The 22,114-nt window shown below is 37.5% G+C and overlaps 1 protein-coding gene across 1 annotated transcript; it reads right to left on the bottom strand.

The window, feature by feature from the left end:
- Positions 1-16,619: 16,619 nt before the first annotated feature.
- On the bottom strand, positions 16,620-21,802 carry LOC145136497 (uncharacterized). Its single transcript, XM_079070625.1, has 10 exons — positions 21,604-21,802; positions 19,156-21,254; positions 18,948-19,071; positions 18,778-18,860; positions 18,448-18,686; positions 18,167-18,353; positions 17,886-18,072; positions 17,226-17,787; positions 16,868-17,149; positions 16,620-16,769 (listed from the first exon to the last, which is right to left on the bottom strand). Exons 2-8 carry the CDS (start codon positions 21,241-21,243, stop codon positions 17,246-17,248), a joined length of 3,450 nt encoding a protein of 1,149 aa, XP_078926751.1. The 5' UTR covers positions 21,244-21,254; positions 21,604-21,802; the 3' UTR covers positions 16,620-16,769; positions 16,868-17,149; positions 17,226-17,245.
- Positions 21,803-22,114: the final 312 nt, after the last annotated feature.

The raw sequence follows: 22,114 nt of genomic DNA, 5'->3' as shown, positions 1-22,114 counted from the left end.
AGAATAGAACTTAACAGAGTTAGATAATGGGCTCTACCTGATGTAGAGTCAAACTTATTGACTTTAACATCCTTAGGTAAATTTGGCAGCTTTGCAATCAACGCCCCTTCCTTTGGCAAAATAAACATATGGACCCTTTGGTAATGAGACTATCTCAGACTTAGCCTTTCTCTTTACCATTTGGTCAACCGGGTTGACTATGGCCAATCCCTTTCCATTGGGAAGAGAATGCTTTTTCTGGATTTCCAGTGTCACCATTGTCACTGTCCATAAAGTTTTTGGGAAGTTGATCTTCTAATCAAATTTGCTTTACTATCGTTCCAAATCATTGCTGATTCAGCAGCACCAAGCAAATAGATATGATCATTAAGGTTCATGTCATAATCTGTTTCATAGTAGTCCCAAAGGAACTCACTGTGTGACTTAGAAAGTGATTGAACATCCAACTTTCTCAAGACTTTGACACCCAACTCTCCCGGCTTGTCAATATGTGACTTCATCTCTAAGATGTGATCACACATAGACCTTGCTTGCCATTAGGGCTTGAGTGACCTTGAACCTGTGGGTTAGGGAGAATAATTGGAAAGCTTGGTTTGGGAAGTCATACTCGGGAAGTCATATTTATTAGGAAAGCTTGGTTTGGGAAGATCATTGTTGTCTAAACCAGACATCAACAATGGGAGAAATTCACATAAAGTTGATTTAAGTCCTTAATATAACACTCAATATGATATATTAAGGCTAGGACCCAACAAACTATTTTATAACTTGGAAGAGGGATGCCGTAATCCAAGCTATAAAATATCTGAAGGTAGGTGAATGACGATTCACCAATTTCCACCAAGATAAACGAAATGTATTATTAGGTTTTAATTGGTTTTGAAACTCCTAGATTCTTTTGAGATTCATTGAACTTTTCAATGGCATGTTTCAATCTCGAGTGTGCCCTTCAGGTTTTGTGACTGGGATGCCGAGGATCACAAAACAAGGTGTGAAGTAACCATGCAAATATACTTGGTACCCTTAATATTTACCCCTCAATCGATGTGCCGGTTAACCACACACGCTCCAACGATACTATGATAAACATTAAGTTACCCTTTGCCTACCTTGTTAAGTCCAGGTTAGTGCGCCGGTTAACCACACACGCTCCACTAACAGCTTAAACAAAGTGCAAAGTGTAATTTCAAGGATTAGCACCTTATTCACATTTTCCTAAGTAACTAAGATTGGGAATTTATAAGTGTTTAGTTACTTAGTATTTATCATTATACTTATAATGAAGGGAGAATTATAGTCCTTGTCCTACATGTTCGGCTAACGACCCTCCACCGGTCAAGGAAGCGGTGAGTGAGAGTGGACATCCATTAAACTGCCATTTTATAGGCAGTAACCTTATACCCCCCTTATAGACCGGCTTTGTGAATGAGGCCTACTAATGGTAAGACGACTTGCTCTTATACATATAATATATTAAACTTTTAATATTATAATAGTATAAGGGTGTATTTTAGACATTTAAAATACTTGGTGGTTTAATCTATTAATTAAACTAGACTTTTAATTTAATTAAACTCAAACCATATATTTATGGATTAATAATACTCTTTTAATTAAACGCTTTAATAACTATTAATAAAGTCCATAAGAGTTAATTTGAACTATTCAACAAAACATCATAATTTCAATTATTAAACTCAAAATTAAAACCATTTAATTAATTGTTTAAGTTATGAACCCAAGAGTTTTAGAATTCAATTCTTTTTTTCATAAAAAACTGTTCTCAAATTCCAAAACTTGAGGACAAGTTTTGTAATTCTTGAAAACCTTTGGATTCCATAACTTATGGAATTAATGGTGTTTTATGATGAAACTTTCCATGTTCCATAACTTAAGAACAAGTTATGGAATTCTTTAAAACATTAACACCAAATTTTGTAACTCCATAAAAACTTTGAATCAATTTTTTTTTTTAAAAAAAACTTTCATATCCATAACTTATGGAAGTTTCAAAAACCCTTAAGATCACAACTTTAAAAAAAACTTTTGAGCTCCAAAATTTTATGACAAAATATGTAACTCCTTAAAACATTTAGAACAATCTTTTAAAACTAATAAAATAATCATATCATTTTATCTTTTACTAAATTTGACCTAATTCAACTCATATAACAAATGATTCAAATTTTACAAATAATTCGTTTTTCACAAAACAAGTAATTATCTTAAAATTTGACAAACGTCATGTTTTTTTTTCCTTTTTTTTTTCAACTTGAAAATAAAACATTTGCATCAATATAACAAAAAACAACCCACGGCTCTGATACCACTGTTGGGTTTTGAGCATTCTAACACTCCTATGGTGTACATGCAACCCTATAAACCTTGGATCTATGTTTTCTCTATTATACATGCAAATATTAACTATTCCAAGGTTTCATCCTAACTAGCATATTATGAAGCACCTATACTACAAAGTTCTAGTTAGATGACATACATTTTGATGTAGCTTGATGTCTTCAAGCTTTAAGAGCTTAGCCCCAATAGTATGGAAGCCTCAAATGGAATCACAAATCACCAAAACACCTTGGAAGAACTTGAGAGAATATGTATGCACACTAAAATCGGCCCACTCTTATTTTCACACACTTGTGCCAATTTTGTGAGCCAAGGACCCCTTTATATATTATGGAGGATTAGGGTTACATCCATGTAAACCCTAATACCCATGACCTTTCATTTACATAGGATCCATGGGTTAAAAGCTCCATGGACCATCCATGAAAGCTTAGCCCAACCTAAATGAACTTGGCCCATTCCATATATATAAGAGTCCATATTTAATTAGTTCTTTTTGATCACTTAATTAATTCTAAATTAATTCTTGATCAATACTAATTAAATAATATGATTCCATATTAATATATTAGAACTTATAATATATTAATATAAATCATAAATATACTATTCTCAAAAGACTATCCATATAAATTGTGCCGGTGAAGTGCAACCCAAATGGACCATGCCGGGTCGGGTCAAGTACATACCAAATATAGTTATGGACTTAGACATTAATCCAACACTTCCGTCCCAAATCTCGGTAGACCTTCCGGTCCTACCCGTATCGACCTTCCGGTCCGCAACCTCTTGACCTTCCGGTCCTTATCATACATAACATTCATAACACATACATATCACATAACAACATACAGCTCATACATCTCATAGCATATAAGACCTTCCGGTCACACATAGGTACCCTTCCAGGTACAGTATAGTGAGAAGACTCACCTCAACGAAGTCGGATAAACTCTCGTGCTCAACGTCCCGACCTAGCCTCCTCCTATTATTCAAATAACATCCCCGATCAATATTCTCTCAAAGTCTCATCCCTAAAGATTGGGTAGAAGGCCATTCTACCCTTCCCTGAACTCTTTTGAATCAGTCTTGACCAGAACCCTATGGTCAACGAAAGTCAACGGTCAAACTTTGACCCGACTCGTCGAGTGCACATGGGCGACTCGGCGAGTCCATTCGGGTCCTCTGAATCCTTCTATCCTACCTTGGCTCGTCGAGTCATCCCTCCACTCGACGGGTTACACCTGTCACGAATCGCGGGGCAACCCCGACTCGACTCGTCGAGTCCACTTATGGACTGGCGAGTTGCCCCCATAACAACTCTCAAATGACCTTCTGAGGTCAGATCTGCTTCTCTAAACTATAGATCTGACTTCCCCACGACCAATAACCACGTAAAGGTCGAAACTTGACTCACATGCAATGCACCCAAGGCTTTCCTTGGTGAAATGGCTTCTAAAATGGCAACCTAGTCTCCTTTCCTCCATGAACAAACATAAAGCAGAATGGGGAAGGTTCTATGGACCTCTACGGGTCCAGATCTGAGGTCTAACCCAACAAGGGACCATAAACTCAACTTTTCAAGCCCTAAAAGGTTATAGAAAACCCTAAATCATAGATCTTAACCCGAAACAGAAAGGAAGTTTGATTTGATACCTCAATAGTGTAGATCTGAACTTGAAAACCCTGGATCCACAGCTCCCTTGACCTCCTCTTGTTGGAAACCACTTCTCCTTTGCTAAAACACACAATAAATAGTGAATTAGCCTTCCTCTTGGACCACAAACGCTCTCTCTGCTCTCTAGGGTTTCTCAGGGGTGAAGTGGCCGCAATGGAGGCTATAAAGGCCTTTAAATAGGGCACAGACCCCGAGAATTAGGGTTTCAATTTACAGCGCGGACTCGCCGAGTCCACGCATCGACTCGTCGAGTCCTTCATTAAATCAGACAAGAAATGCGCGATCCTACTCGGCGAGTCTGAGCACCTACTCGCCGAGTCCCTCCCTAAAACTCAAGATAAATACTTAAAATAAGATACCTGGGAATCCGGATGTTATACAATCTCTTCAGGCTCTTCTACATATCTTAACTTATTATCCAATTTCACCTCGGATAATGAAACTGTCTCATCATAGATGCTCAAGCATTTACGCAGATAACTCACATGAAAGACATCATGAATACCTGCCAAATCTTCAGGCAATTCCAAGCGGTATGCTTGTTTACCAATCCTCTGGAGGATTTTGAAAGGACCAACAAATCTAGGACTTAGTTTTCCTTTCTTTCCAAATCGCATAAGACCTTTCCATGGGGATACCTTCAACATTACGATATCACCCACCTGGAATTCTATTGGTCGCCTCCTCTTTTCCGTATAGGACTTTTGTTGATCCTGGGCGGCTTTCATTCTTTCTCGTACAATTTGAATCTTGTCGGTGGTGTCTTGAATCATTTCAGGGCCTCCAAGGATCTTCTGTCCTATGTCACGCCAACATAATGGCGTACGACATTTGCGACCATATAAGGCTTCATATGGTGGCATTTTGATTGAAGCGTGGTAACTGTTATTATACGAAAATTCGACAAGAGGTAAGTATTTATCCCAGTTACCACCGAACTCCAAGACACATGCACGAAGCATATCTTCTACTGTTTGGATTGTTCTCTCTGTCTGACCATCTGTTTGGGGATGATAAGCTGTGCTGAGAGCAACTCGAGATCCCAATTCACGTTGCATACTTGCCCAAAAGTGAGATGTGAAGCGAGTATCACGATCGGAAATGATCTTTAGTGGCACACCATGTCTTGCAACAATTTCATCCAAGTATACTTGTGCGTATTTCTCCATTGGAGCCGTTTCACGCATGGCAAGAAAATGAGCGCTTTTAGTCAGGCGGTCGACGATTACCCAAATGCTATCATGCTGTCTAGCAGTCTTTGCTAATTTGGTAATAAAATCCATGGACAGTTCTTCCCATTTCCATACAGGAATACTAAGACTTTCTGGGGTTCCATAAGGCTTTTGGTGCTCTGCTTTGACTTGTAAGCATATTAAGCATTCCTGTACATATCTTCCAATGTCTCTCTTTAATCCAGGCCACCAATAGTTAGCCCTTACATCATAGCACATTTTACATGTACCAGGATGTATTGGCAGTTTAGATTTATGGGTTTCATCTAAAATCTTCTTTCTTAATCCACCAATCTTTGGAATCCATAGTCGATTTTTGAATACCTTCAATCCTCGTGGATCATCAAGTAAAACATCGGTATAATGTACAATCCCTTCTTTCTTCACATTTTCTGGCTTTAGGGCCTCTACTTGCCATTTCTCTAGTTCATCTAGAATAGTGAACTTTACTGTAGTGTGAGTAATAGCATAACACATACTATTACGATAAACCTTTCTGCTAAGTGCATCGGCAACTACATTAGCCTTTCCAGGATGATATAGGATTTCACGGTCATAGTCTTTGATCAGCTCCATGGCTCGTTGTTGTCTCATATTCAGAGTTTGCTGACTGAATATATACTTGAGACTCTTATGGTCGGTATACAATTGACATTTTGTACCAAAAAGGTAATGTCTCCAAAGTTTTAGGGAAAATACCACTGCAGCGAGTTCGAGATCATGAGTGGGATAATTCTTTTCATAATCTTTCAGTTGTCTTGAGGCATAGGCTATCACTTTACCACGTTGCATCAACACACAACCGAGTCCCAATCTTGAAGCATCGCTATATACGGATAAATCATCATCACCTTCTGGGAGTGATAAGATTGGAGCATGAGTCAAAAGATCTTTTAGAGTTGAGAAAGCTTTTTCTTGGGCTTCACCCCATTCGAACTTCACTTCCTTCCGTGTAAGACTCGTGAGAGGTACGGCTATACGAGAAAAGTCTTTAATGAATTTCCGGTAATATCCCGCGAGACCCAAGAAACTGCGAATTTCGGAAGCATTACGGGGCACTTCCCAATTTTGAATAGCTTCGATTTTGGTAGGATCTACGGATACACCATCACCAAAAATCACATGGCCGAGAAATTGAACTTGGCGAAGCCAAAATTCACATTTTGAGAATTTAGCATATAGTTTCTCCTTTCGAAGAAGTTCTAATACCGCACGAATATGAATGACATGAGCAACTTCAGACTTGGAATAGATTAGAATATCGTCAATGAATACGATGACAGATTTATCGAGCATTGGACGGCATACCCGATTCATCATATCCATGAATACAGCAGGAGCATTTGTAAGACCGAACGACATGACAAGGAATTCATAATGCCCATATCGAGTACGAAAAGCAGTCTTCGGTACATCCTGCTGTTGAACTTTCAACTGATGATAGCCAGATCTCAAATCAATCTTTGAGAAATAGCTAACACCTTGAAGTTGATCAAATAAATCGTCAATGCGAGGTAGTGGGTACTTGTTCTTGATAGTCATCTTATTCAGCTCACGATAATCAATGCACATCCACATCGATCCGTCCTTCTTCTTGACAAACAATACCGGAGCACCCCAGGGAGAGGTACTCGATCGAATAAAGCATTTGTCAAGTAATTCCTGCAGTTGGATCATCATTTCTTTCATCTCTGCTGGCGCGAGACGATAAGGAGTCTTTGCAATCGGAGCAACACCATGCACAAGGTTAATTCGGAATTCTACTTGCCTGTCCGGAGGAAGTCCAGGCAATTCTTCAGGAAAAACATCTAGATATTCTTTAGCAATGGGAACATCATTCACCGTTTTCTTCTCCTCTTTTGAGATATCCAATGTGTAGGCCAGATAGATAGAACACCCTTTCGATATGAATTTACGAGCTTTGAGGAAAGAGATTATTTTTAAGATTCTTTGTTCACCGTAGACATAGATAGGATTCTCCCCTTCAATGGGAATACGTACTATCTTTTCATAACACAAGAGTTCTGCGTGGTTCTTTGACAACCAATCCATGCCGAGAATAATGTCAAAGTTGGGCAAGGAGATAGGAATCAGGTTAGCAAGAAAATTATAGCCTTCAATTTCTATAACACAATCCCTATAGACTTTATCAGCAAGTAATGATATACTTCCCGCAGTATCTACGTGAAATGGTTGCGCGAGTACATAGCAAGCAATTTGAAAGGAATGCGCAAATTCATAAGACACAAAAGAATCTGAGGCACCAGAATCAAATAAGATGTGAGCAGGTCTAGAGTTAACAAGAAATGTACCCGTAACAACATTCCGGTCCTCGCGTGCCTCCTCTGAGGTAATCGGGAATGCACGGCCCCTAGCTTTTGGCACCTCCTTCTTTTTAGTTGGAGTACCCTTTGATTGTTGAACAGGAGCTTGACTTCTCGCCGGTTGTTGAACAGAAGCTTGACTTCCCGTTATCTGACTAGTAAGAGTAGGGCAAAAACGCTTCTTGTGGCCAGTAATACCACATGCATAGCAAGTAACATCCTTTCTTGGGCAAGCTGGCTTTATATGACCCTTTTCTCCACATCCATAACAGACAATGGATTCCTTGTCTATTTTGCATTGGCCCGGATGATTCCTTCCACAAACACGACATGAAGGCGATTGAATAGAAAAAGATTGTGATCTACCGCGTCCACGAAAGACATTTTGAGTTTGCACTTGATTACCAGGCTCAGTCCAAACGGATTGAGCTGGTAGAAAAGAAGGAACAGGAACAATTCTTTCAGTACGTGGATGCTTCGGAACAGTAAGAGTGGCACCACGTAGTTCTAAGTCATGCTCGCGTCTTCGAGCATACTCAACGGCTTTATCGAATGACAGAACTTCTCGATTGGCAACGAAATCGTGGATTTCGTGTCGTAGTCCCTCCATGAATAACTGAATTTTCTCGTCTTCAGTTGGAATAAACTTTGTAGCAAACCTTGCTCTTTGATTAAACTGAGTTTCATACTCATTCACAGTCATTCCTCCCTGTTTAAGTTCGAGGAATTCCTTCTCCAATCTCCTCCTTATGTATAGAGGACAATACTTCTCTAGCAAACGAGTTTTAAACATTTCCCAGGCCAAATTCTCCTGGTCAAACCCGTTGGGAGCTTCATATGTTGCTTCCCACCAGACTAAGGCTTCTCCGATGAGCATTGCGGAAGCATAATTAGCCTTGTCTTCATGATCCACATGAGAAATACGAAACACTTTCTCTGTGTTCTGGATCCAGGTAAGAACAACAATGGGATTAAGAACACCAGAAAGCTCTGTAGCACCACTACTCTTGAAATCTTTGAACGAGGGACGCTTCACCTCTCCTTTTGAATATTCTCCAGTGGCTTTCTCTTTTCCTTTATCACCATTCTTTTTGTGTTCTTCGAGAGTCTTTCGAATAACACCGGTAAGTTTACCCAAGAGTCGCTCCTCACGAGGAGATACTGGAGTATTCACTTCCTCAGGTTGAGGACCTCCACCAACCTCAGGGGTATGGCTAGCCACTTGTTCAGCCATTGGTCTGCAATATGGAGTAACATTGTATTTTAAAATATATTAGGGCTTACCTAATACTCTACTTAAGTATTTCCTAAAGTTTGTATCCATATACTTACAATGATTCAGTTCATATATTGAACTTCCAATAGTTTAAGTCTAAATACCAATCTGTGGAATTTAGTTCACGTAAACTACTGCTCTGATACCATGATTGAAAGACCCACACTTTCATACTTGACAATTGTTACTAAGAAACATGCTACATGCATATTCATAAAAACAATATTTTATATTGATAAAGTGATTACAAACTACTAGATACAAACCAACTATTTTCAAGCGTTATATATTACATAACTTCCCAGGATTCTGTAGTTTTATACATATGGGAGTGCAAAATACAATAGTTTCAAACTATTCGAAAATCTTCTATCAATACAATAGTTTCTGTAACGCCCGTAGATCCGGGCTAGTCAATTTAGAGACAATGAGCATCAAAAATGAGTTTTTGATGGAAGATTATTTATAAGGAGTAATCTTAACCAAGTGGTAGTATATGTTCCAAGGGTTCCGTACACATAAAGAACGCCGGAATCCGAGTTATAACGAAGAAGTTATGACCCGTCGAAGTTTCGCGACGGAACCGGCACGGCACCGGGAAGCGTAAAAAGTGAATTTACGATAGAAGACTTTTTAGCCTTAGTAACCTAAACCAAAGTCGTAGAGTATGTTAAACCGAGAAAATCCATAAAAAGAACGCCCAAATCTGACTTCGTATGAGGAAGTTATGATTTTTCAAAAGTTTCGACTTAGCAGTGTACAGCCCGAAACTCGAATTTTAGTTCGAGCGGTTTTTGGCTTACGTGACCTAAATGAGAGTTGAAGATCTCATTAATAGGAACTCAACGGTAAAAAGACAGACGAAAACGGAGTCCGTATGAAGGAGTTACGAATTCTTCGCGGTCATTTAGCAGTCTAATATCCGCCTACTGTTAAATTTAAGATCGGTCGAGAAATAGCCGACGGGGTCTAAATGAAAGTTGTAGATCTTGTTTTTACCTACGCGTTGAAAAAAAGAACGTCAAAAACAGAGCTCGTATGCGAGAGTTATGATTTTTCTAAGTCGGGAGGCTGATACGCGATATTGGGTGACGTGGCACCACCAGAATTGGACATGTGGCACCACCAGAAGGCTGCCACATGCACCAACTCGGCGAGTCTGAGTCAAGACTCGACGAGTCCATCAGATATTTTCACTATAAATAGAGGTGCCGGGCATTCCAACTTCCTCACACCTCACCCTTCAACTTTCTCTCTCTACACTCTCTCTCTCTAAGCTCCCTAAGCCCCCCTAAAGTCTAGGTAAACCCCCTAGCACCCGAAGGAAGCCCCGAGGCTCCCGGAGTCCCGAGAAAAGAGCCTTTTGGCTCGGGAATGCTGCTCCAGCGAAGCCCGGTTTTGCGAAAAACCCGCTGAAAGTGAGCTATGCCTACCCTATCTTTAGTATAGCTTATGTTTTAATATAGTAATGTTATTAGGACTTTATAATAATTATTTGGGCTATTAGTATGAGTTATATAGTGTTGTTTAACACTTATATAATAATAATAATAGCTAGACTATTAATTAGTCGCGGTTAACGTTAGACTAAACCCTAGTGGTATTGATACTAGGTTTTGTCAAGGGAAAATTGTTTTGAGATAACGAAGTGCTGTCCGAGTACCGAGTCACCACCTAATCAAGTGAGTGCGTAGTCCCTTTCATGAACATGATTTTAATACAAGTATTGATTGAAGTATTAATTATATGTTTATGTGCGAGTTAATTGATGTTGCCTGAAATACGTGTTAAAGAACGTACCTGATTATATATGATGATTTAGGATAAAGAGTAAACCTAAATTAATTATGAGGAATATTGGGTAGTATTTTCTTATGAGTACGAGTGAGTTATACTCAAAGAATAGAAATTTAGTATATGTCATTGATCCGGGAGAATGGATTAGACATAGTCATTGTCCCTAGTCCGAGAGTATGGATCGGACATAGTCAATCGTCCTTAGTCCGGGAGTATGGATTAAGACCTAGTCAGTCGTCCTCAGTCCGGGAGTATGGATAGGACATAGTCATTCGTCGTTAATCCGGGAGAATGGATTTACACATAGACACTTGTCCCTAATCCGAGAGTATGGAATGGGCACAATTATTGATCCGAGAGCGTGGATTAGATCCGAGAGTATGGATTAAGTAGGAGGTAAAATTTAAGGTCCGGGAGTATGGATAGTCTCGTTGTGAGGATTAACGGGGTGGGGTAAGAGTTGCTATTATATATATATATGGTAAAATTGTATATTTTGGTGAGTTCTAAATTGTATATATGATATCTGTGGGATTGAAATCCCTATGTACTCACCGGGTTTCCCAACCTGACCCACTCAAGCTTATTTGAATCACAGGTGCCGATACGAAGTTACATTACACTGAGCAATTAAAGAGGTGTAGATCACTAGTGATAATGAATGTAAGTTCTGTTTATGCTTATGTTTCTGTATTGACGATGACATCCCAATGTTTTAAAATGAATAAAAATACATTTCTTCGGAAATGCTTTGATAACGTATTTATCATGTTTTTCCGGGAACAAATTCCGCAACATTTTTATTAAAAGAGGTACTCTAATTTTTATAAAGCATAAACAAAATCGGTCTTTTCTGACCGTGAAAATGGGGTTGTCACAGTTTCAAACTATTCAAAAATCTTCTATCAGTATATAACTATACTGGATGCTTATCTCCTGCAATTTGTTAAACATTGAGAGGATAAGCGGTGACGCTTAGTGAGTTCAATAATAGATACAATATAACGTTATGCCATATATATACTTCAATATGGCAGAAGCAAAAAGGAACAAGGAACAACAAAGGCATATGTGAATCATGTGACAAACTTTCCATATGAATCATTGATTTGATCCAAAGATATACCATCAATAAGACATAACAATTTCCATACTTGATATACATCAATAAAGCTTTGGCCCAAATGGCATAGAAGACATACAACTTCAGTTTAACGTTTTGGTAGATTTCAGGCTTATAGCCCTGACTAACCTTCTGCCAATACCATAGAATAGAAGTCATTCTCTTACGGAGACATGTTCTACATGGCCAGATGCTACTACCAGTACCAATGTGAATTTAAGTCATTTCACTGATCACATGGTCAAAGGTATTACTTTGATATTAAAAAAATAGCGAATAAAAATAACACGAGAAAATAACCCGGAATAATAACACTGATAAGCACATAGGACATATAACACATAACATACAATTGTTCCTATATATTAAACTCACCGTGAAATAACCGGGGGTTAAAATAGTAATTTGGGCAACACTTCGTTACTATAATTAGCTTTCTTCGTTGAAAACCGGGCCCTGCGAGGGTTGGGCTTCAAAACTGAAAAGATAAATTTTTCGGGCTTCTCGGCAACTTCGGGGCGTGTTTCGGGCGTTGGAAATAATCTCGGGGCTTCGGGGGAAGTGGAAGTAGAAGAAATATAAGTTTAGGGGTGAAAACGACACATTTTCTAACATTTACCCGGGAGGTCTCGCACCCCTTATATAGGTGCGAGCCTCGGATCCGAAGCAAGAGGGAGAGGGAAGATGGCTGCGAGGTTCGGAACACATGGCAGAAGGGGCGAGGCTCGGATGCGAGATGGCTGCGTGCAGGCTTCGGATTGATCCAACACTTCGAACACGGGGCAGAGTCAGAAGCGAGGCACGTCGGAAGGCCATTGGACCACTTCTTCGGTCAAATCAGCAAGTGACACGCATGGCGGGCACGGGGTATGCATGCGAGGATCCGATGGCGTGGCCTATTCCGGACCTTATCCTTGTGAGATTCCTCGGAAAATGGACCCAAATCTTCTAAATTCCATAACTTTCGCATACGGGCTCCGTTTTTGACGTTCTTTATATGCACGCGTAGGCGGGAATATATTCTACAACTTTCGTTTAGACTTCGTCGGCTAATTTTGACTTTATTTTTAATATTATTATTTTTAACAGACCGGGACTGGAAAATCCGTTAAAAATTCATAATTTCTTCATCCGACATCCGTTTTCGTCAGACTTTTTACCGTTGTACTACTATTGACGAGATCTTCAATTCTTGTTTAGGTTGTGTCGGATAAAAATCATTCGATCTAAAATTCGAGTTTTTAGTCGTTTACTGTTAAGCTGAAACTTAGAAAAATCATAACTTTTTCATACGAAGTCAGATTTTGGCGTTCTTTTTATCGAACTTCTCGGTTTAACGAATACTACGACTTTCATTTAGATTAATAAGACTAAAAAGTATTTTATCAAAAACTCACTTTTTACGTCATTCGGCGCCGTGCCGGTTTTGTCGCGGATCTTCGATTGGTCATAACTTCTTCGTTATAACTCGGATTTCGATGAGGTTTTCGCCTAAATGTTTCTAATGAGATTATCTAAAACTCTGAATAATAAAATTTTACTTATTCAAACTTTATATTTTCGTTAAATTTCACTATTTGACATTTGATTGGAATCTCATAAGACTTCCAATACTTTCTGAATGATTCTAAGCATAGTTTTTACTTCAATTCTAGTAAAAACCATATGTTAGAACTCAATTACTCAAATTCACATAATATTTCATAATATTAGTTACTTAAAACACGATTTCAAAACGTGTATGTTACATTTATTTTATAAAATACAAGTAATATATTTATTTTAAAACTTAAAAATTATTTATAATTTTATTATAAAAAGTTTTATTATAGATACACCAATATTGGTCTTGATTTGTAGTGAAAATAAAGTTATAAATTTTGATATAATTTAATGTTGTGTAAAATTATAAATACACATATAGATAACATACAAATATATGTAGTATACGTTTTGTATAATAATTAAAATTAGTTAACCATTGAGAAGAATCCAAATGTCATATTGTGAGCTACCTACGTGGCAACTATATTTCTAAAAAAATGGGCGACTGGGCATGGATGCAGCAACCCCGTCGGTTGGTTTCAAAGTGTTTATTTTCTTTTTAATCAATTTTAGCAACCAAATATTCATTTAGTCACCAATGACCATAGTCTTATGATTTATTAGGTCTAGATCTTTTGTTTTATGCATGTTTTGGTCTCTTGTTTGTTGTTTGGTGAGTCTCTAGCCTTAAAGGTTGTATATTTTTTTTTGGCTTTTAGATCCATTGTGGTATGAAGATGAGAAGTTTATCTTGTTATTTGGTCCATTTATGAGTTTAAGAGCTTTTTAATCTCATTTTTTGGCATAGACTTGGAATGATGGCGTTAAGAACGTGCAAATGGATAAATTTGAAAACGTTGTCCATTAAGAATACATTTTGACGTGATTTGGAGGTTTAGAGCTTAGGTCTTAAATGATTAAGACCTTGGATGAAAGTTGGCTTAAACAACAAAATAGCGCAACGACTTTTTAAGCAAATCGCGACTATCATGTCATCTAGCCGTTAGCGTAGCGAACCTGTGTTAGTAGCGACGTGATGATGTTGACAGTTGACTTTTTGAACAAGTTTGACTTTTGGTTAACTATGTTGCGTTTGGGTCTTGGAGGGGCTAAATGGTCTTTTGCCAATAGTACGCTTTATTTGGACCTATACTCGATAAGGAAGTGTAGATAAATGTCTCACCATAATTATTAAATTAGGGTTAATTATTGTGTAGTTTTAGGGAAGACTTGATATTACTAACTTTAGATTGTGGATTTCATCTTGTCGTCAATTTAGGCGAGTTCTCGCAAACTTTTTTATTATGTGGACTATGTGGGTATGTTATGTAGGATCACAAAAATTGTTAAAAAAAACAATATTGAGTACCAAACGGAACCAACATTACCAGTACCATATATGATACTCGTTTTCGGTACTAGCACAGGTACCAACAATATTGAACCTACTTTTCGTAATTTTCGAGTGCCAAGTATCATCTCATATTAACATAAACGATGCTTTTTGGGTATCGGGTCAGGCCTGAAATTTTGACAGTCTTACTCACCCCTAATTTAACATCCTTAAGTGGTGGAAACAAAACATGTTGCATTCCATATCGCTTCTCAAATGGTCAAATGTAATTTCTAATACTCTTTTTAGTATTTTTTTTAAGTTTATTTATAAAGTAATCGACTTATAATTTTAATCGTTTTTTGTTAGATGTTTGATCATATAAGTATCGATTGTGGCATCCGAATTAGCATTTAGCATTTGTGGTCGCATATGAGACAAGTATCAAACTCATTTTACAGTACCGATAGCGGAGGCATTGGATTGCACCTAAAATTGAATTAAAAATCAAATAAACCAATTATTGGTAATGTTGACGATATTTTAAAAGATGACGATGTAGCGTTGGATAATTACTTTATTTTTCATAACATTTCTTGTTTTATTTGTTACAAACCATAAATTAGAATTATTAGATAGTAACTACTATGGAAAGAAGCAATACACGTAGTGGCGAACGCAGAAGGTTTTAGTAGGGGTGACACTAAAAAAAATTTCCGAAAAAATCTAAATTAGGGGGTGTTTGGCATTGCTTATTAGCTTATAGCTTATAACTTATTAGCTTATGAGTTAATAAGTAAGTATAGGGTAACTTATTAAAAAATGACTTATTAGAGGTTCTCCACCGGATAAGTTACTTTCATCCGAACACTTTTTTAACTTGTAGTGGTGTGGAACCATGTTAAGTTGTTTTAAAAAGCTTAGCCAAACACCCTCTTAGTAGTGACGCTCGTATTTTAAGCCGGTGCACCTAATAGAAAAAACATTAAAAAAACATTAAAAAAAAAAATTACACTATGTGCCGGAATAGGAGCAGTGGCCCGGGACCCTCCGGGCACCACTAAGGTCCGCCACTGAATACACGATCAAGACGGGTAGGAAAAGAAAAATGTCAACTGATGTTTAATTTTTTGTTTTTTTTTTTGGGTTTTGGAACAAACATAATATTATTGTTTTTTTTTGTGTTGAAAACATGATACATAAAAAATATGTTGGACTTTTATGGTTTCTTTTGGTTTATTATGGTTCCTCTAGTATGCCATAAGTGACATATTTAACCTTAACTAAAATACTTCAAGAACATCAAGTAAACCACACAAGAACACAAACATATGGTCATCATACAAAAAGTGGGTTTGCGGGTAATGGAACCGAATACGAGAACCGAAGTACATGTACCATATGGTCCTGGGTCCTAGGTTCTTGGTTTGGGCTTTTTTGTTCCAACCGAATTTGGGATAGGTTTTGAACCGAGCTCATCCCTACTCCACAAGAACCATTTGTGTCATTTACTCTGTTTTTTATAACTAAAACTCACATCTTGCTAATTGGCTTGCAAAATCTAAAAAGCACTTAAATAGAAGTCATGATATGAAGAATCCGTCATCTTAATAAGGCTTTTGCAACTTTGGTGTAGTCGTATAAATCATAAGAATCATCACATTAGTTTTGAATTAAGTTTAGGTTATTGTTGATTTGCTTCCCTACAAACAACTCAAATATAGCTGAAGCCGGTGGGAATGAAGATGAGACATTTTTTTTGGTGTGTCGTGTGTGTTGATCTCAAGTTGTTCTCCACCCATTCATCCTTAAGATGGTTAAGCTTAGTGGTGATCACTTGGGAATTAACTCATTAAGTACTCTAAAAGGAGTTATCCTTTTAATGTGAACAGCTACGTCAAAAAAGCTAACAACTACACATAATCACACTTTGAAAGGGACGTAATGCAAATGGAAAGGGGCAACACAACTTCTACAAACTCTTTATGATTATTCAGACACAGCAAATTCCAAGACACAACCATTGTCCCCATGAGTTGCTCCTGCCTACCTTACGACTGCTATTGCTAAAAAAACTAGTGCAAAATTACCAAAAGCTCCCGCCTACAATTGCAAAATTACCAATTAGTGCACTCTAAAACCAACATACTGCAAAAGAAAACCACTTATCAAGGTGACAAGAAACGGGATGTGAAATTTACCTTAACATGAAGATCCACTTTACCAGCCTCTATATTTTCATATATTAACATTGTCATGGAGTCACAAAACCCGTCGGAATTCTGGATTCCATCTCCTAACTTGAGTTAAATTATTCCCCTACAAACCTTTCAACGAAAGATTAATTTACAAACCTAAAATCTACAAAAAAAAAAAAAAAAAAAAAGGTTCTCCATTGCATATCTAGAGCATCTGAAAGGGAGCGGTTGATTATTATTAACATGCAACCATGTAATTCCATCCAGTACCGGAGTCAGATCTACCTGCAAATTAATGGAATTGGAATAAGAAAGACATCACCTCACATTTTTCAAAATTTTATGAATAATATAATCTGACCTTAGGCTCTCGAAACCGAGTCAAAGCAAAACAAGAGGCCGAATATCGCAAGGCTTGGAATCGTCACCAACGAAATCAACCACAGTTGTTGTAGGGTGCAGATTCAAGTCAAAGGTGATTTTGGGAACCAATTGGGAAGTCAATGGAGACTCTTTGACCACAGCAGAAACAGAATCACGATTCTCGACGTGTGATTCCGATTCCGACGATTGGTGTGGCCCGCAAGTCATTGTAGAACAAGGTCGAATAGTACAATCCGGAATGTTTTTTACTGGAAAATTTAAGTCGTACAGGTTGTGAGAATTAGTTAATTTATCATCTTCTGGACATCCGCCATTATCCATTATCATGATATCTTCTTCCATTTGTTCATAACCAACAGAAGCATCTTTTGCAGGCTTTTCCTCATAATCTACTACTGCATTTGATGATGTGGTTTCCAATTTCTCACAATCAATGGCATTTTCAGCAGGCATTTCATTGCAATCTATTGCATTGCTTGGTGTCGTTTGAGAGACACTTTTATGGTTTGTGGTACATTCCAAGTCTTTCTCGCCAGAATCTACAGAGTTTAAACAGATTTCAGAATCAAAACTTAAATTTTTTTTTTTTTTTTTTTTTTTTTTTTAGAAAAATAAAGACAATCATTTGTGAGTTTACCTGCAGATGGATGAAAAAGAGGCTTCTGAAGCATGTTGATACCAGGAAACACAATCATGCTCATGCACTTCAGTTCTTGTTTCTTTGATTCTTCAAGTGGGAGAAAACCAAAAACCTTGGTCCATGTTTGCACAAGTGCAGGGATTGCAGGAATGATCAGCTCTTCCACACCAATAGCAGAAAGAGTCTGAAATATTTTTTTAATATATAAATAACAATTAAAAAAAAATGAAATGTAACAAATAAGGTTGGGTAAGTAAGTAAGATATATATATATATACGGATTCAATTGCATCGAGAAGGCGGCGACACATCCCTTGACGTCTATACATGTGGCGGGTCCCAATAAATGGCATTTCAGCTAACCGGGACCCATGTAACCGTATAGATGCTGCTGTGATCAACTCATCGCCCTTTTCTAGTACAGCCGTAACAAATCCACCGTAATTCAGCCGCCGGAAGTTTGATCTGAAAAGTTTCCGGAAGAAGATGAGATATCATAATCATATATATACTATTTTTAATCAAATATTCAAGAAACGTATAGTTATTTGGAACTTACCCACAGTTGTATACAACATTATGGATTATACTGGTTCCACTTCTCCCATCAACAATTGGCACAAAACATTCATCCATAACAGAAAATGCAACAGCCAATTTCGAATTATTTTCCACCTTTAATTTAATGTCGTGAATACTCAAATCTTGACTAATATCACAACGCTGAAGCAGACTCCATGTGAATCCATCTTCAAGTTCATTCTTCACCCCAATATATGTTTGCAATCGCTCAAACAGCTATTTTTAAAAAAAAATCAAAATCAAATTCATGCATAGAAATTAGTCAAATTACAAATGGCACTCTTTTTTTTTTCACTTTTCAGCATACCTCCTGACATTTCTGCCCACAAAAAGGTGGTCTGTTGGAATCCATATCAATGGGTCCCACTTCGATCGAGCACGATTGGTGAACTGTTTGTTACATTGTTAAAAACACAACACATTAGCAAGAACCAAGACATTTTTTGGTAGTTAATTATCATGTACAAGATTACATACATTTTTCCTCACATAAACCACATGAGAGCATTTCAGATGAAGGTTTGTCAGGGGCAATAACGGAAACCACTCCACAGAATTTGCACGAACAGTAGAAGCAATTCCATTCACCAGGAGGAAAATTCTACAATTTACATGAACCAAGTGAGTGAGAAACAAATTTTTAATAGATTACAAGAAGAACAGATATTGAGAAACTTGCGATTACTTGAATGTCAAGGCAACTCTGATGGAATGTAGAAGGGCAACCATCACAACAGATCAAATTTCCACCATCTCCACAAATGTTGCATGTATCATCATTCGGATCATCTCCTTCAATATCAACAAGATTAAATCTGATACTACCAGAATCCTCTTCTTTCCTCCATGAATCCAATAAACATTTCCTAAAAGACACTCCAGATTCCAAATATATATCATCAAACACCTGATTAAGTTTCCCTCCAGAATGACCTACAAATTCTGATATACTCATACTTTGATTACAGCAGCTGCAAACGATCCCATCACTTGTAATTGTCCCCTCCGATGCCTTTTTCTTCCTTCTAGTTTTCCCATAATTCACTTTCCAACCGGACAAAATTACCCCCGAATCAATCATCCATGATAAAAGGTTACGTTTCCTGTTATACAATAAACAGCCATTGTTATCTTGTTTGGTTCCCTTTTCTGAACCACGGACTAAAAGGCGTGGCTTTCTGTTTTTGACAATAATACCCTTTTCACGTTTCGGTTTGCCATCTTTTTTCTTCTTTTTGGTGGTGAATACTTTTTTAATTCTTTTTCCATCTTTCTGTATCCTGTTTTTCTTCTTCTTGCAGCCTAATTCTTTATCCACGCGTTTGGATCGCATACTGATTTGTACATGTGACATTGGCATAAATGCAGAGACTTCATTAGTATCAGCATCACCATCTTTGACTTTTTTTGTAAGCTTAGAATAAGCTCTTGTGATTGACCAATGTGTCCTCCCATTAGGTTCAATATACACCATGTCCTGATGCACCCTATTGAGCCTTGGTCTACGCTCAAATGTCCACCCAGACTTTGAAAGTATATCAAGAAGTTTCTCTCTCAATAACTTCTTACGTTCTCCTCTTCCAATAATGCCCTCAGTAACAACACTTTTCCTATTACGAATTCTTATTCTTTTCACTTTATTAGCCTCTAACCCACTGTTGCTGTTTTTAATGGCCACAAGCTTCAATTTTCTTTTTCTCATTTTGAGTTTCTTCAAAATCATATCTTTGAGTCTTTTCTTGTCTGATACCTTTTCTTTCCCCTGTTTTAGTTTCTTGTTTTTTGGTTTCACATTTGGTTGACTGTTTTCAACATCTATTTTGCGTGGTCTTCCCCGTTTTTTTAAGGGTTTTAAAGGAATCTCATTAGTTTCAATACGTATCTTACGAGGCCTTCCACGCCTCTCTATCTTCTTCTCCGGTCTGCCACCATCAACCACCGTGCCACCACCACTGACCACCGTATTCCTCAACCGCAACACCCTCTCATTAACCCGAACCCCAACTTTCTTCCTTTTAGCTCTTTCATCTCCATTGCATTCCGATTTCTTAACATTTTTCCTTTTCCTTCCCCTTTTCTGTTTTACAATACCACTTTCAACAACTTCACCATTTACATCTTCTACTTCATTCTTGTTTAAGTTGCTAATTTTTCTCTTTTTCTTTCGGGGCCTTCCTCTTCCCTTTTTTTGCATAACTTTATCAATACCACTATCAGCATTCTTGGAAGCATTCAACATTGACAAGTCATCACCATGGACAATCTTTGTACCATCAGCAAGTTTTTCAGATTCTACATGTTCAGACTCGTGTTCACAGTCCTGCGGTGATTTAATTTCCTCCTTAAAACAATGATCAGTTTCACTAGTTGATGATTTATTTCCTTCTTCAACAGGAACACATTCAACACTTTCCTCTTCGATTTCTCCTTCGGAACAAGAAACTGGTAAATCTTTGATAGGATCCAACACCTCTGATCCCAAAAACAAACCTTTATCATCTGTATTTAATCCAACTTTTATACCTTCTGAAAACACAGTGCCCATTTCAACATATTCATCAGGATTATCAACACATACCCCAATTTCAGCCTCATTTGCTCCTTTTTTACCAGAATTTGATAGATGAGATCTCAGTGATGACCTCTCAGCCTCATTTGCTACCTTGTTACCAGAGCTCCTTTTCCTCTTTGCAATCGGAGATTTGATATTCTCAAGACCCAAAACAACACGATGTCTCCCACTTTTTAACACCCTACTCGATCTCAATTCCATCCCTACAAACCCTGCACACAATCAATTAACATTAATACCCTTTTTTCTAACTTAAAACAAATCTCAATTGTTAAAATTCATGATCATCTAAACACGAATTGTACAAAAATCAAGAAAAATCGAACCGTAGGGTTATCTGATCGTCGAATTGCACCAATGCACTATCGAATCAAGAAAGTGAAACACACTTCGAGATCATTCAATAAAAAATACAACACATTCAATTGACAAGAAAACTGTAGAATTTTAAACGCTTCGGTTTAAAAAAAAACGCCCAATTTAAACTACCAAAGCCAATTTGTGTACCAAAAAATCAGAGCAAAATCCCAATATAACAGCTTAATACATGAAATTTCTTACCTGCTAACTGGATCAAGGAATTTGGAGAAACTGAATTTCACTACTGATTCATGGTGGAAACACAATACTGCGAAGCGTACATGAAGGGGGGAGTAATTCGGTGGGTGATGATTTTAGAGAAAGAGACAATTGAGGGTTTTAGTGAGAGAAAGAGAGTGGGGAATCGGTATCTGTTTGTGTGTGCTTTCCTTTGGTTTTTTTGGGTTTTATTATTTAGCTCTGATACGAGTTTTTTTTTTTTTTTTTTTTCTTTTTTCTTTTACTCAGAATTTGTGATTTACAGGGTTTTTATGCATTTGGATATATTTAATTCTCTTAATTCCGGACCTCAATGTCAGAAAATAATCAATTTTTTGGGTTACAATTTGATCTTTAAGTGCCTTGATCACTCAAAGGGTATATGCCAGCGCTCCTTATCTGCAAAATGCCATCATGATTTTTTTTAACTTTTTCAATATCAATGATTTATAATATCTTGTTATTAGACGAAGTTGTTGAGTCAGCTCAGCAA

Source organism: Lactuca virosa, chromosome 9, assembly GCF_052849685.1.
Source record: "Lactuca virosa cultivar CGN04683 chromosome 9, Lactuca_virosa_CGN04683_v6, whole genome shotgun sequence".
In the NCBI taxonomy this organism is placed as follows: Eukaryota; Viridiplantae; Streptophyta; class Magnoliopsida; order Asterales; family Asteraceae; genus Lactuca; species Lactuca virosa.
This window is presented reverse-complemented; position numbering and strand designations above follow the sequence as displayed.

Coding starts and splice junctions, on each gene's coding strand:
- LOC145136497 (XM_079070625.1), bottom strand. CDS start 21,243: ATGGAATTGAGATCGAGTAGGGTGTTAAAAAGTGGGAGACATCGTGTT. Junction 18,354..18,447: donor AATGTTGTATACAACTGTGG/GTAAGTTCCAAA, acceptor GAAACTTTTCAG/ATCAAACTTCCGGCGGCTGA. Junction 18,073..18,166: donor TTCTCGATGCAATTGAATCC/GTATATATATAT, acceptor AAAATATTTCAG/ACTCTTTCTGCTATTGGTGT.